The sequence below is a fragment of the Ammospiza nelsoni genome, chromosome 1 (genome assembly GCF_027579445.1).
Source record: "Ammospiza nelsoni isolate bAmmNel1 chromosome 1, bAmmNel1.pri, whole genome shotgun sequence".
NCBI classification, from domain to species: Eukaryota; Metazoa; Chordata; class Aves; order Passeriformes; family Passerellidae; genus Ammospiza; species Ammospiza nelsoni.
This window is the reverse complement of record NC_080633.1, coordinates 87,658,756-87,674,240: the sequence shown is the minus strand read 5'-3', so window position 1 is coordinate 87,674,240 and position 15,485 is coordinate 87,658,756. Positions and strand designations below refer to the sequence as shown.

Genomic DNA, 15,485 nt, shown 5'->3' with positions numbered 1-15,485 from the left:
ATGTTTCCAGAAGTCTCCTCTATAATAATTTTTTTTCTCTAATTAGCTTACTCTGCTTTTCTTTAAATCAAATTCTTGCCCATTGGTGATTCATCCTTAATGATGACTATTTTCCTATGTTGTTTTCTGCCATCTTTAAAAGTGTTTGAAGAATTAATGAACAATTTTATTCCACTCTAGCTTGTGGCTTTGATACATACCTAAAAAATAATCAGAAGCTTTATGGAGATTTGATACCTTTGAACATTTGAGACTTAGCTTGAAAGATTTAATAATTTCTTACAACATACAAGGAAGGTGTCATGGATATTTTGTATAAGATTTATTCATTTGATTGTTCAGAGTCTGTATCAGTTTTTGTCTATGAAAAATATGTAGCTAGTTTTGTGATGGTGAATTCACCTGACCTTCAAGTAGTGAAGGATTTCTCCTTGAAGTTTGTAATTCTTTCATACTGACTCCTGAGTTTCTAGTTTTCTTCTCTCCTAACTTAATAGCAGAATAGAGAGAGAGTTTGAGACCCTTTTGTCTGTGCTTATCACTGTTTATGAGAAGAATTTGCTTATTTCCTCAAAATACTTCAAAAGCAAATGCTGCCTGACATTTTTGAGTGTTGACATGTGCAGACTGAATATCATAAAATCTGCAGAAAATTCTATTATTTGACACATTTGTTTGAAGAGCAACCTATTGATAAGTATAGTATCCATTTTAGCTCTGTCTCAGCTGGTAAATTCTGAGTTGGTTGGACATTTTGAGGTTGAACTTTTAAAACATTTTGGAAGTGAATTTGATTTTCTGAACTGTGCAGAAACATGGTAAAGGAAGATGGAAAATATGAGCATTGAGAATATGAAACAGCTTACTGTGGTTTTACTTCCACATAGACTAATGTAGTGTAAAAGAAGCTTGCTCACAATACTGAATTCAATTTTTTTCAGAAAGAAATTTAACTTCAAAAAAAGTCCTATCAGGTAGCTTATTCTACTTACAGCTCAACTGACAGTTGCCAAGTTATTTAAAATAATTTTTGGAAATGTATGAATTTTTGATTATTAGAAATCCTTGACTGCTTGCATGCTTTGTTTCTTAGGGAACCCATGCCTTGTAAGGCCAGGTGATGCTGCTTTTGTCTCGAAGCCTTCACACTGTGTTACATCCTGTCACAAGACTGAGAGCCTGAAACTTGTGGAGGTGTTTACAGCTTTTCCTTGCAGACAGCTAATAGTGTACTAATAGCCCAATCTCTGCTACTGTGACACTACTCCACTGCAATATAAATTTTTGGTAGTTCAGCTTTTAATTTCTTAAAAGACCATTTAGATCCAACAGGGAGCCTAAAATTACTTCGTTTTAAGCTGTTTCTTCTGAGTAATGGTAAACTTGCACAGTCTGTACCTCACATGACATTGTTTTTCTTGAGGAAATGGAGGTCCTCACCTAGAACACCTGTGTTGATGTGACCTCAATTTTTCTCCAAAAGTCCTGTAGTGTTGGGGTTGAAAGTCCAGCTAACACAGCTCTTCAGGGAGTTATTAAAAACTGGAGTCAGTTTATAGCTCTGGGATGCTGATTGGCAGGAGTGTTGCTGTGCTGAAAAAACTAAGTGCTGGGTCACTATCTGTGAGTCTTCCAAAAAGAAAAACTATTCCAGTGGTTCTAGTCCACTTCAGCCTTCCAGGCTGCTGTGAAGGATAGCAGAAGGCTCAAATAGGTCTCACTGATGCATCTTCAGCCATTAATTATTGCATGTCAAGTCTTTATGAGCTCAATGCTTAAATCATCTCTTGCCTCTGTTAGCAACAAAAGCTTTTCACTCATGAATTGCTCATTGTCTTTGTGCTGCCTCTGATACTCAGTGATGAAAATACTGCCTGTATTCTCAAGCTGAGTGTTTCTCTTAGTCAAGCACCTTCAGTAGCCCTCCCAGAGTGTGCATGCATAGTAGCTATGGTTTGGAAGAGGAATGTTTACTCTCTGTGAGCATCTGAGGTGTCAGTAACCCAATTTAAGATGCAGTTGTTTCAGGAGAAGAAATAACTGTCTTTTGGCTTATAAATCTGCTTTCCAAAAAGGATTGCCTGTTCTGCATCTCTCCTGAGAGGCAGTTCTGTGGTTCAGTCTAAGAGGGAAAGATTTGAATAGCAGTGATTTGAACTTACCTGCCAGGACTGTAATAACAGCCAATAACTTAATGGCCATGCAAACACCTACTTCTCTTTGCTTCAGAGTGTTATATATCTGTGTATTCATTTTCTTATGTGTTGCAGTTAACCTGGGCTAATGATGTGCTCCAAATATTTGAAGCAGTTCTGTATAAAGATGTATAGTTGGTTTTTTTGTTATCAGCTTGGCAATATTAAGTAATGTAATTTGATTGCTCACTGGACATAATAGAAGTATATTTTAAATTTTAGAGCAGTTAAGAAAATAGGAATATGTGAAGAATCCCTGAATGAGATGTCTGGTTTTAGATAATTTTTATGCAACCTGTGGAACAAAAGAGAAATGAAGTTGTTGCCTCAGACATTTGAAATCTACTTCAAAGTCATAGAATAGACATCTAGTGAATCTCAGCTGGTTATATGACAGCAGTAGTCTTTGTACTTTTATTGTGTTCTTAATTTCCAAATTTTAGCTATCCTCTTGAGCTCTTGCAGTATTTACAGTTATATTCTGATAGGGAATATTTCATCTCCCTCCTGGATCAATTTATTCCTTTTCTTGCATAACAAAAATTGCTGTGAATAAAAGCATGTAAATCCAAAATCTGTGCATTGAATTGGTTTGATTTTTTATTATTTGATTAAAATATTGTTCTTCTGGTCCTTTGAAACCTTTGCCACTGCAGTTTCTTCCTGCAAGCAAGACAGGGTTTTCATAAAGTCAATCTAAATGTGATTTAAGGGTTTTCAAAGGTTTTCATTTGAGCAGTTGTGTAAATAATCTTTTGTTCCATTCTTAAAAATGCTTTATTGAGGGAATTTGGCATTTTTACAAACTCATTTGAGAAACCATTAAGCACCGATTTGTGAAATTATAAACTGTTTTCAGAAGTTCAGTGACTGTAGTTGTTTCTGAAAATTATAGGTACCAAAATAACATTGCATTTTCAATTAACTTTCTTGCATTAACTGTAAGAACTTGTTTTAAAAGCCAAACTTTACAAAAGCCATTTTTTTCAATTCAGAAATGTTATTTCCTTACTACGTAGAAGTATTTAGAGCTAATCTTAAAAGTTTAAAGGTTAAGTAAAGACTGCTTGAGTAAGAAGGTTCCTTCCTACTTGAAATATTCTATGATTCCGTGATTCTGAATAGGGAGAATCAGAGGTTCAAATACACAATCAGGTAGTTCCATACAGTTGTAAGCAGTTTGACAGAGTTGTAGTTGGAGTGCATCACTGTTGTTCCATTTTTGGTATTGCTTTTCTATGTAATGAGAGATTTTAACCTCACAAGAGCTTCTACTTTTGTAAGTATAATGCATTCTGTTAATTCGTTGGAAAGGAAGCATGAACCAATAGCTTCTGCCTTTGTGTATGAAGTTCATCCTTGTTTTTCAGCTGTAGTCAGCCACTTCTATGTTTGTTATTCTGCCTTTATTCCAAGGCCCATCATTTTTAGAAACATAATTATATTTTTTTCAAATGGTCAATTAAAAAATTGACTTATGAATTAAAAAGTTGCTTCTGATGAATTAAAAGTGTAGTCTTCCTACTCAGAGAGAGAAGAATAGAAATTTATTGTGCTGACCTACATTTCTCAGATTTTTCTGAAGTGCAGGTTTGCTTTTAATGAATTGTTTTCAGACTAGTATGATCTGCTTTCTCTCATCACCTCCTCAGAACTTTCTTGCTGAATTGTACCGAACAGATGAATAATAAAACCTTTCAAAATCCATCAAATGAGCATAGCCCCATGAAATATTCTTCTCTTATATTAACTTCTGAGAAGAAGACTACTGGCATCCTAAAACTCTTTAGCCTGTTGAAATTTACCGGATGCATTTGTGTTACTGTGAAAAAGATGAAGACTAATCTGTTTTCCACAGGTGATGGGCTGACCTAATTTAAATGGTTTTTTATCACTTGCTTTCATAGCATTGAAAGGTAGGGCTTTGTTTATCCTCAATTCCACCTGTTTACTGATGTTCTGATGGTAATGAGCTCTCTGCAAACACGCACCACAACCAATTTAGAGCATGGGCCAGTAAAAAAGAAAAAAAAGAAAAAAAAAAACAAAACACATCAGCACAGCAGCAAAAGTAATTCTGGAACCTGATTGTAGTGTTGGCATCACTTCTGGTTTCAAATATGAATGTAACCAATGGGATTGGACTCACTAATAGTTCAGAGATACAGAGCTGTAGGCAATGCTCACTACAATTTGCATTGGCTCCATTTTTTAGAAATTTGCTCAAAAATCCATACGCATGCCTGATATGTTACCTTACAGTATGCCAGTTTTTCTCCTTCGCTACTAAGTAGACTGAGAAGCTGAAAATTCAGTATTGTGTTGGCCGTCAATCTTTCCTTAGATGCTGTTCAGTTAATCATTTTCCATTTGGTATAAATTGATATTAATAGCTTAAACATAGTAAATGTTGTGTCAGGATTTTGATGAGCCCTTATTTTGTGCCAGCTTCTGTTTGTTCATATTTGAAATTCTGGAAAACAAACTTTACATCAGCTTTGTCTGGTTACGTGCTGCATCCAGTGTAGAATCCTGATTTAGCTGAATAACAGCAATGAAATCCTTTGTCAAGTCTGCCACAACGTCGTATTGAAGACTGATCACTGGTATAAACACAGATAAAGTTGATCCAAAGACAAAAATGACTGAGTATTTGTGTGCTATACTGAAAAAGAGTAGGTTTTCTTTCCCATGCCAACTGTGTTTGTAAAAGAGGTTGTTAAGTGCAACAATGTTCTTTATATGAGCAGTAATTTTAAAGATGACCTTTTCCTGTAGTGTCCAATATATCATGGATTTTGTCACGGGGAAGAAAAATTCACTTGACCTTCAGAAATAACAAGACTTGAATGTACCCATTTTTCCTCTTTTCACTTTGTTCTTGATAAAGTACAGCCTTTGTTCCTACCTTTTCCAAGGTGCTTTTAATACTCTTTTTTCTTCCATAGTATAAGGGTTTTGTAATCTATAATCCAGTATTTTGAAGGAATGAAAAGTACTTGGTTTTGCAAAAATCTTCAATTCTATTTCATTACTCTGTAGGTAAATGCAATTATTAAGTCTATGCATTTGAGGATTTATTTCTGTGGTTGCTAGGGTGGTTTTTAGATGCAGTTGACTTTCTTTGCCATAAGAACACACTACTGATTAATTCTGAATTTGCTCTCAGGCTCCAAAGGTTTCTTCCTGCAGAGCAGCTTCCTAGCATGGTAGTACCCAGCCTATATAGATAATACTCGTAGAATCATAAGATGGTTTGAGTTGGAAGGAACTTAAAAGGTCATATTCTAGTCCCAAGCCCCTGCCATGGGCAAGGATGCCACCAGCTAGATCAAGTTGCTCAGGGCCTTATCCAACTTGACCTTTAAGAAGAGGAATTTGTACTTTTTAGTTACTGAATATTCAAGGTTTTTACCTGCCTGTTTTTCTAGCCTTTGAATGTCCCTTGAATTGGCCACCCAGACCCATTTCCTGCATGTTGTTTCAGGGTATTGCCTGCATGCTCCAGCCCAGCTGGGTGTCACCGGCAACCTTGCTGAGCGTGCTTTCAGTGCTGTCCCTCAGCTTCTCAGTAAAGGCACCAGCAAGTGTGAGCTCCAGCTTTGGCCTCAGAGAGCTGTCACCAGTGGTTGTCTGTCAGCTGAACTTTGTATGGCTGGACAGAACCCATAAAGCCTGGTGCTCCAGCTTGCTGTCCACCCCCCTGAAAACCCACTTCTTTAGATTGAATCTCACTAAGTTGTGAAAAAGTACTCTGGAAGACTATCACAGTCCCTGCTGAAGTTAATGCAAACACCATTCACTGCTCTTCCCTTGTTCACCAAACCAATGCTCTCCTTGAAGTGAGTTGCCAAATTGTTAAAAGTATGGTATGGCTTTGATGTATCTGTACTGCCCGTTTCCCTTTTACTTTTTGTGTTGTGGTGATCTGGTAGGGATTGGGTTTGCTTTATTTTGTTATTTGTTTTTTGGTTTGGTGTTTTGTGTGTTTGTATGTAAGATTTCTTACATAATCTTTGCAAGGACTGAAGTGAGACTGACTTAGCAGATGGTTCTCCAGAATCTCCTTTCCTACTTGATGATAACTTTTTTCCTAATCTTGAGGATTGGGAATCTCTGGATCACCATTTCAGACATTTCACAGATGATGGAGAATGGCCCTGCAGTAAGATCAGCCTGATCCTTCAGCACCCTCCATGCCAACTTTCTGGTGCCATGGAAGAGATCTCTGACCTAGTCTGTCCCCTACCTATGAAGTTTCACTCTTGCAGACTCTGCCTCCAATAACAAAGGGACTGGAAAAGGCATTGAGTATCTTAGCCTTTGCATGCTGAGCCCTGGATCTATGTTATTCTCAGCCTTTTTGAATTTTTTTTTTTTTTTGCTATCCTTAAAGTGCCGTTCTTGTTGCTGCTTTTGCTTTGTTCCAGCTTGTACTCCTGGATTATATGAGAACCTCCTCACGTGCTCAGGAAATGTAACTCAGGCTTATTCATCAGTCTTTCAACAGCATCCCTGGCAGTATAATTGTTGTGGAAGGGTACATCTGCAGGCTTTCCTTCTGTTGCCACAATTTCCTGGGTTTGTCTTTCTCAGCCTCCATTTTTGGGAGTTTCCATCCACTTATCCTTTGAGTGCAATGCTTAGCTGTCTTTTCTCTTTTTTTTCATCATGGGGCACAGACTCTCATGGCACTTCAAGGTCTCTGTGGAGATGCACCCACCTGCTGTTCATCCTTGCTCACTTTGCTCCTTAGCCTCTTCCACTGAAGAAGCAGCACTCAGGCAGAGCGTTCCTCCCGTGGTTGAGGCCACCACCACCTTCCAGCAGCAGAAGGAGGAACCAAGCCCTGAGCTCTGGGTCAAGGCTCTGGTATGCTAAGAGCAGTTGCTTCATCTGAGTTTCTGGGCCCCTCTGCTGCACTGCTCTGCTGGGGAAGCAGATGGGGGAGTGCTGTCATAAACGCGGTGGTAAAAATGCAGTGTAATTCATGAGATGATAGACTGCCCAAGGGAATGAGAGCCTTCATCAAAAGGTACGGAGAAGGACCTTATCAATGGAAAACTGCGTGTTGAACTTTTGCATCACTGTCTTTTCATCACTTCCCCAAACCCTCAAAGGGTTCAAAGAGTTCACAAAGTGTCTTTTTGACATTTCACTGAACTGACAAAGGAATTTTCTTTTGTTAGAGGCAGATATACTGCCAGGCTATACATTCCAAAGCACTTGATATAGAGCAGCAAGTCTAGAGTGTGGTTCTCCTTTGTCTTTCTAATCTGAGGACCCCAAAGCTCTGTGCTCCTGTGGGTTTTACACTGTTTTACAGCCTCATGTCTCACAAGTCTGAACTTCAAGAAATGTGAAATTAAAAGTATTGGTAGAGTTTTCTTTCAAAACACCTATTTTATTAGCATTTGTGTTCTTTAAGAACAAGCAGGGTGGTGGTGTGACTTCATTCTTTGCCAAACAATTTCTGTGGTGTCCGGGTTGGACCAGAAGAAACCTATTGTATGAAGAGTTTAAGGGCAGTCATGCACTGTGTCAGACAAATTTTGTCTGTATACAGTATTTTTCTCTGCCAGTGGTTGATATGCATATCTAGGGCAGAGAATAGAGGAAACTGGAATGATTCTTCCTTGCTGTACTCTCCTGGAATGCAGTGACTTGAAGTTCACAGTCGGGGACTGGCCAAAGTAGGGGTGAGGATTTGGTATTTATTAGTTGATGAAGAGGCTTGCAGTGCTGGCAGGGGATGGTGGCAGGCAGCTCCCCTGGATGACTGCACACTGTAGGGAATAAATTCCTTTTCTGGGTTTTGACCTCTTGCTGCTAAATTCACTTGATTTCTGCCAATATAGGAAGTAAGAGTAAAAGGCAACTGTTGATCTCTATTTACCATCTCTGTACAGCTTTTGATTTTATAGACCTGCCACTTGATTTAGGTTACATCTTTTCCAGCCAGGAAAAGTGCTACTTTTGTCTTGTAATAAAGCTGCTTTTTGTTGTATTCATCCTTTTGCACTTCTCACTTGTTCCTTCTAATCCTCCTGTATCCTTTTTGAAATTATAAGACTGGATGTTCACACAGCACTCAAGATGAGAGAGCAGGTACTGTGTAATGGAGTAGTGGTGGTTTGGTTTCTGTTTTCTACATAGTAGTCTGTAACAAATTTATTATTCTTTCACTGCTGCTGATGGTTTTACAGAATTTCATAGTACAGCTCCCAATATTTTTTTAATAGATAGGAGGATAGAGTTCAGGTCTATCCTTCTATCTATTAAAAAAAAAAAAAAAAAAACAAACTGAAAAAACAACCAAAAAACTTCCAACCAAACAACCCCTGGGATTTTTTCATAATGTATGTCACTTAATGTTTCCTTGTGGTAATTTCATCTGTTACTTTATCATCGGGTTGTTAGTTACAGATCCTTCTGCAGTTCCTAATTTTTTTACAGTCATCCCTGTACACCAAAACTATATAGATGCAAGCTGAGATCCCAAAAATAATTCATTCTTGTCATTTGATATGCAGGAAGCAGAGGGTTGTATACCCTTCTAGCCTTGTACAAGTGGAAGGTCACAGGCTCCTCTCTTGCTGTGCCATCCAGAGCTGTGTGACTTCAGTGTAAAGGAGTGCAGGGAGATAGGAATGTGTCTGCTGCCAATAAGAAGAAATAAGCTGTATTTAGAAAAGGGATGTCATGATATTTTCCCTTAAGAAGGGTGGGGGGAGGCAGGGGTCAAATTATGGCAATGAAATAGTAAAGGAAATGCAGTCTTAACGATGCAGGCCTTTAATGAGGTTTTTGTGTAGTCACAACTGATGTGCACTAACCCCAGCTGGCATCCAAGCCCCATGCAGCAGCCACTCACTCACTCCCCACCACCTCAGTGCAATGGAGGAGAGAATGGGAGGAATAAAAATGAAAAATGAGTTGAGTTAAAGCAAGAGCTGCACAAACAAGTAAAACAAACAAGGAGTTTATTCACCATTTCCCATGGACAAGCAGATGTTCAGCCACCCCCAGGAGAGCAGGGCTCCATCACATGCAGCGATTGCTTGGGGAAACAAAAGCCATCACTCCAAACATCCCCTCCTTTGTTTTTCTTGCACCACCTTTATATACTGAGCTTTATATGATATGGAATATCTTTTGAGTCAGTTGAGGTCAGCTGTCCTTGCTGTGTTCCCTTCCAGTTTCTTGTGCACCCCCAGCCTCCTCACTGGTGGGGTGGGGTGAAAAGCAGAAAAGGCCTCAACAGTGTGTAAGCACTGATTAGCAGTGACAAAAACATCCCTGAATTATCAATGCTGTTTCCAGCACAAATACAAAACATGGCCTCTGCTGGTCACAGTGAAGGAAATTACACCAGTCCAAAACAGCACAAACACTTGAGATTAAAGTTCCCTTTTCAATAAATTCTTCAGTTTTCACTGAAAGCATGTAAGAAAAATTTAATGTATGTAATTTGTAAAATCCTAGCATGTCTTTAAAGTCTCCTTATTTTATTCCCTTCATTTTCTATGTCAAGAGTGTCTGCAATTCTGGTTTTAACTGGTATTCTGTTCCCACTGGTAAACATTTCAGGAGTACCTTGAGTTGAAATATGTCAGTAGTGGTTAAAAAAAATTAAAAATTAAACTCTCTGTATTTTAGTGTAAGGAAGCTCAAAGCTGTTCTTGATTCTGCCCTACTAGTCATGGAAATATGTAGTCTTTTTAACTAAATCTGTAATTTGAGTTGGGCAAAAGACAATTTCAAAGGTTGGCATTCTAAAATTGTAATGTGTACACACTGAAAAAATATATAGAGATTTGCTCTATAATCAAACATTAAACTAATAAAGGCATAAAGTGTCAGACTTGCTAACTTTAGCTTTGAATACCTAGTAAATGATCCTGGTGGCTTATGGGCACTTTGTTAACCTTGCCTACTGTTTTATTTTACCAAAAGGGATGTTTGGTTTTGGTTTGCTGGAAGTGCAAAGCATTTGTCTTTGTGATGCTTTTGTAATAGGCAATTAGACCCTGTGTAAAATCCATTTGTAGGCCAGCATTCCTAGTGAAGGACCCAGAATGTCAGTGTGTGCTACATGGGAGAAGCATGAGAAATATTAGCCAAGGGATTCACACAGTAGAGTGATACCCTGCTTCCCAAGATGTTCCAGGTTTTCATTCATTGGTGTTGTCCTGGTTTCCAGAGGATCCAGAGAGTTTCTTCTGATGTCATTAGATATGCCTACCTTCTTTTCCAGTGGCTCAGCAGAGGACTCTGTTTTGGTCACTCATTTTGATGTTTCAGGTGATGAATGTTAACATTATAAAGGATTGGAATAATGCTGCTAAAACTGACCCTATTCCCTTATCTCACTGAAATGCATAGGACATTAATTTTCTTGCATACATCATAACATAACTAAATTGTTACCTTTCAAATGGAGTTAAAATTTTTGCTTTTAGCATCTCAGATAAATGTTGTGACTTCTTTTTCTTTTTCTTTTTTTTTCCAGATATAGAACATTGTCTCTCAAACTGGATTAAAAAAACCCTGTTGATATTTTTATTTATACTTTTTTATTTTTGTATTTGACTTAAAGTGCCATGAAAAAATTTGCATATTGTAAGGTGGTCCTTGCCACCTCTTTGGTTTGGGTCCTTCTGGATATGTTTCTATTGCTGTACTTCAGTGAATGCAATAAATGTGATGAGAAAAAGGAACGAGGCCTGCCAGCTGGAGATGGTAAGTTTTCTGCCTAAGTATTCTTTAAAATTGCACTCTTTTTAAAGATTTGGGATTTTTTTTTCAACAATCTAGCATTGTGTCAGCATTTAGGAGTCACAGAATATTCCATGTTTCTTTGAATGATTAGAGAATAACCACATTGCTTAAGATATACGTTGCAGACTCAAAGCACATAAGATGTAGAATTTTAAGCACTAATGTATATGAAATAACCCTAAAAAACTGTGCAATAAGAAATGCAGAAATATAAGCCATGTTAATGCAGTCTAAAGCATATTTTAAATTTTCATGAGTAAGGAAGCAAAGGTGCTATTAACTTCATCAGACCTGCTAATAAAACAAACCAAGCCAACAACCAAGCTCGCTTGTCTGCCTCTTGCTGCAAAAAAAGACTTCAACCAGCCAAATTGAAAAAGACTCCCTGCCCTGCAACCCACCTAACCCAAAATTTGGACAAAGACTGTAGCAATAAGACACAGTAAATATTGTAAGGTTTATGATAATAGAATGAACTTGGATGTAAAATGACAAATGTGAGTGCATGCTTATTTAGATAACTTTTAAGTGAGAACTGTATTTTTCAATACTGAAGGTTTTCAGATAAGCTTTCAGTTTTGTTATTGCCATCTTAGGGTTTTGAGCACCAATTAAATGAGCTGAATGTGGGGTTGTTTTGTTTTGGGCTTTTTTGACAGCACTACTATTGATGTTGCCAACCTTATTTTTAGGAAGGTAGCATAGTTGATCACATGGGAGAAAGGACTGGTGCAGGGAGATTTTTCATCCCTGCAATGTCTCAGTGTATGCATTTAGAACTGCAGGCAGCTGCCACCTCCAGTTTGTTTGTGAAGCATCTCATTCTGTAGTTTGGAGTCTCTCCCTCTGAAAAGGCTGTGTCTGTGTTTCACTGCTGATGTTGGAAACCTTTTGAGTGTTGCTAATTTTCAAGTCCAATTGGTTAATTGCACTCAAGGTTATTGCTTTCTATCACAAGAAACTTTTTCACCTGTTGACGTCTGGTGTGAGCTTTGACTTTCCTGGGAAATTTTCAGAAGTATTTTAAGAATAATGTTGCTCTGTTACAGAGTAACACTGGGGAGATATTTAAGAAGTGTCAGATTTGGTTTACTTGTTTTCTTTCCCTGTGATGAAAACAAGCCAATAAATCTCCACAGAGAGCACTGTATGGAATGTAGAATTTCTGTGCTCAGCACCTCTGGACTCCTGGTTTCACAACTGCATGTGAACATTTCAAAGGGGTTCTAGTCCACCTGAATTTTGCAGAACTAACTTAAATTTTTCATTGCTGGCATTGCATTTTTTGAGTTTCTTTTTCAGTAAGAGGAGAGCAAAGTGGCAAGCGTATTAATGAGGCTCATGTAGAAAGTATGTAGAAAGTACATCTTCTACAGGAACTCAGTCTTTTTTTTTTGTCCTTTTTTTTTTCCCTCCAGAAATTTGGAAATTTTTATATGGTAAGACAGTGACTGATGTGGTATTATGTAGGAATAGATCCAATTTTTGGCTTCCCATAAAGCAGATAACTTATGCCAGAAAACAGCAGGTGAAGTCAATATCTATCAACTTACTGTGATATATTGATAATGCTGAAATTTCAGATGACTTTACGTATGAATTCATTGGGGGAACCTTCAGGTGAGGGAAAGTCTTCAGTTTTGACATATTAGTGTTATGATTTTCCCTATGCAACACTAATTTTACTTAGTTGAGTACAGCCTTCATTCTGACCTTTACCCAAACCTGTGTGTGTTGAAATTCTTGATATATTTTTAAGATCTTATAGCTGGCTGGTAAACAAACAAAACCTTGTATATAGCTTTGTACATTTTCTTGTTTGGGGGGTGGGGTTTTTTTTCTTTTTTCTTTTTTTTTTTTTTGGTAGGGTTTTTTTTTTTAATGGCTGATTTGTAGTAAGGTTCAGGAATAGGTCTGCTAGAAACCTTGGTTGACCCTGTGACATTTCCTTTTAACCAAGCTGCATGCCTAATTATAGATATTTTTACTTGTTCCAGTAGTTTACTGATTTGGAATCTCTAGTGGGTTTACTCCTGCTCAGAGTGCCTGGAGTCATCTCAGATAACATTGAGGCTATTTTGTCTGTGAAGCTTTTATCAAAATCTGCTTTTTCACTTCACTTTTTCCTCTGCTTTTAATTTCCATAATTGAATTAGTTTCCTTGATTCAGCATAAATTATGCTAGTGTTCTGAATTTAATATCCTCTTGTCCATGTCACTCTGCTTTATCTCTGCAATTCATGGAAGAATTCCATGCCATTTGATGAACTTACTCAACATAGGAGCAAGTTTTTCTGAGGAGTTTATGTTTATTTCAGGTTGTGCTTGTCCAGTTGGTAAAACCATTCTTTAGCTATTTCATCAGGAGCAAAGGATTTTGAGGACAACTTTGGACACTTTGGGCTTTCATGAAGTTTGAAGGACGTTTTCCATGGGTCTTTAACACAGAAAATGGAAGGATTTTCTTTTTATAGAATTAGGCAAGAGCCATAGCCAAAATTGTCTTTGGGCTCTTTTTCATTGGTATTGATGGCATAAGATACCATAATCTTAAATCAGGAATAGTAAAGGAATAGTAAAGGAATGTGCAACTGTGGAAAACTCAGTGTACATGGTTATAGGGAACTGTAAGGTGCATGAGATAGAAGCTTTGGTGTCTGCTCTGACAGAGATTAAAGCTGGGAGTTGAAGTGACACAGGTGTGGAGTTGAGGGCACAAAAGGTGAGGTAGAAAGGGGACAGGCCACTAGCCAGCTGAGGTGGAGGTGCCTTGGGAAAAGGGGGCCTGGCTTGGGGTCTGGAGAGTACAAGACTGAGTAACTAAGGTTGTACCAGAGGGGAGGGATAGTTGTAATCCAGTGACTGTAGTTGTGTGGGATGGTTTTTCTGTGGACTTAACCTTTGCTGCCACCACTGCCATGGTGGCCCACCCCCACCACCATGGCAGAAGACACCTGCAGTGGCTTCCCCAGGTAACCTGGGGAGCTGGGATCAGAACACCCAGCAGAGTTGTTTCCAGCAGCAATCCCTGAGCTGGGAGGAGCCTGTGCTATGCTGACTGATACTGCTGCTCTTTCTTCTCCCTGCCATGACCACCCCAGAGGGGTTGGGAGAAAACTGGGGGAAGCCCTCTCCCAGTGCTCAGCTCTGAGGCTGTCTCACCTCCGCTGACGTGGATGGTGCACACCCCTTATCCAGAACACCACGCGTGTTCTTCCTATTGCCACATCTGCTGGGTTGTGGCTCCCTGTTTGCAATTCCTGAGGATTACTCAGTAAAACCCACAAAGAGTAATTAATAGTTGTCTAAGGAAGGTGGCTGATGTAAGTTTAAATGTTGCTGTGAATTGGAAATAAAATCACTTAACTTTAGTAAGCATCATCCATGTAGTATTTTTTTCCAAATCTAATATTCATAGGATAGTTACTTGAGCCTTATTGTTTTCATTTGGGGATTGGCATTGCAATTTAGATTTCACAGCCTGGAACAGAGCTTACTTAAAAAATGTAAACAAGTTCCAGACTTAAAGATAGGGCTCAAGCTGTTCTCTAACAGTACAATTAGGGACCATTCTTGTAAACAAAATATACCTAGGTGGTAGTGTGGTTTTACTAATAAAATAATAAAGGGGTTTTTTTGTGTAGTTCTGTCTTATTTCTGTAAGAACCCTGAACGTCATCCCTCAGGTCTTGACTTAAATGGAGATGGAATGAGTCATTCTTTACCCCCAGTTATAGGCTTCCTAAAGGTCTGATTGCAAAAAAAAAACAACTTCCAGCTTTGGCACTTGATGTGGTTTCTAAATAAGCTTACCTCTTCTCTTTTTTTTTTTTTTTTTTTCTGACCTGAAGGTGCATTCCCCTTATGTAATGATTAGAAACCCTGGATGCCGGGGAATCTTTCAAAATTAGGACTGGTGAATTGCAAGAGTCATGGAATCTCAGCTCCTTGGTATTTACAATGACAAAGTTAAACTAGGACCAGTCATTTTTGTCAATGGCCAATCAAGACCTTGCATTCTGAATTTTGAGCTCTGATAAAGATGGAATCTCTAAATTGTGTCTTGGTTCTAAATAATCTCATCTGCATGAAAAAAATCCTAAGAAAAGGGAGCAATATCAAGATTTAATTATTGAAAATGTGAACCATTTGTCATAAATCAGTCTTGTTGTACTAAGGTTGAGGGGTGTGTAAGAGGCAGAACTGCTCTGAACTTTTACATGTCCAAACAGCTTCTTGTAATTATGGTCATGCATCCAAAGGTGATTGGACACTTTGCATTGGTTTATGTAGGCTCTAAAAACATCTCGCCAGAAGAATCCACCCCTTTTTCCTGGCTTTAGATGGTCTTAGATTTTGAATTATCTGATTTTCATCAGGCATATTGCCTGGTAAAAAGAAATTTCTAGTCCACTGAAATAAAGAGTTCCTGATTTTTAAATGAAGATCTGGAAGAGATCAAGCCTTCTTTGAAACTAAGGGTTTACTGATACAAATCTGGAAATACAT

The 15,485-nt window shown here is 38.2% G+C and overlaps 1 protein-coding gene across 3 annotated transcripts in view; it reads left to right on the top strand.

The window, feature by feature from the left end:
- The window catches only part of GALNT1 (polypeptide N-acetylgalactosaminyltransferase 1), an 87,083-nt gene that overhangs the window by 31,006 nt on the left and 40,592 nt on the right, over positions 1-15,485 (top strand). For all 3 annotated transcript variants that reach the window (XM_059466445.1, XM_059466432.1, XM_059466439.1), the window contains one exon: positions 10,708-10,937. In XM_059466445.1, the coding sequence (XP_059322428.1) occupies positions 10,799-10,937 (139 nt within the window). In that variant the 5' untranslated portion in view covers positions 10,708-10,798. The remainder of the gene's footprint in view (positions 1-10,707; positions 10,938-15,485) is intronic.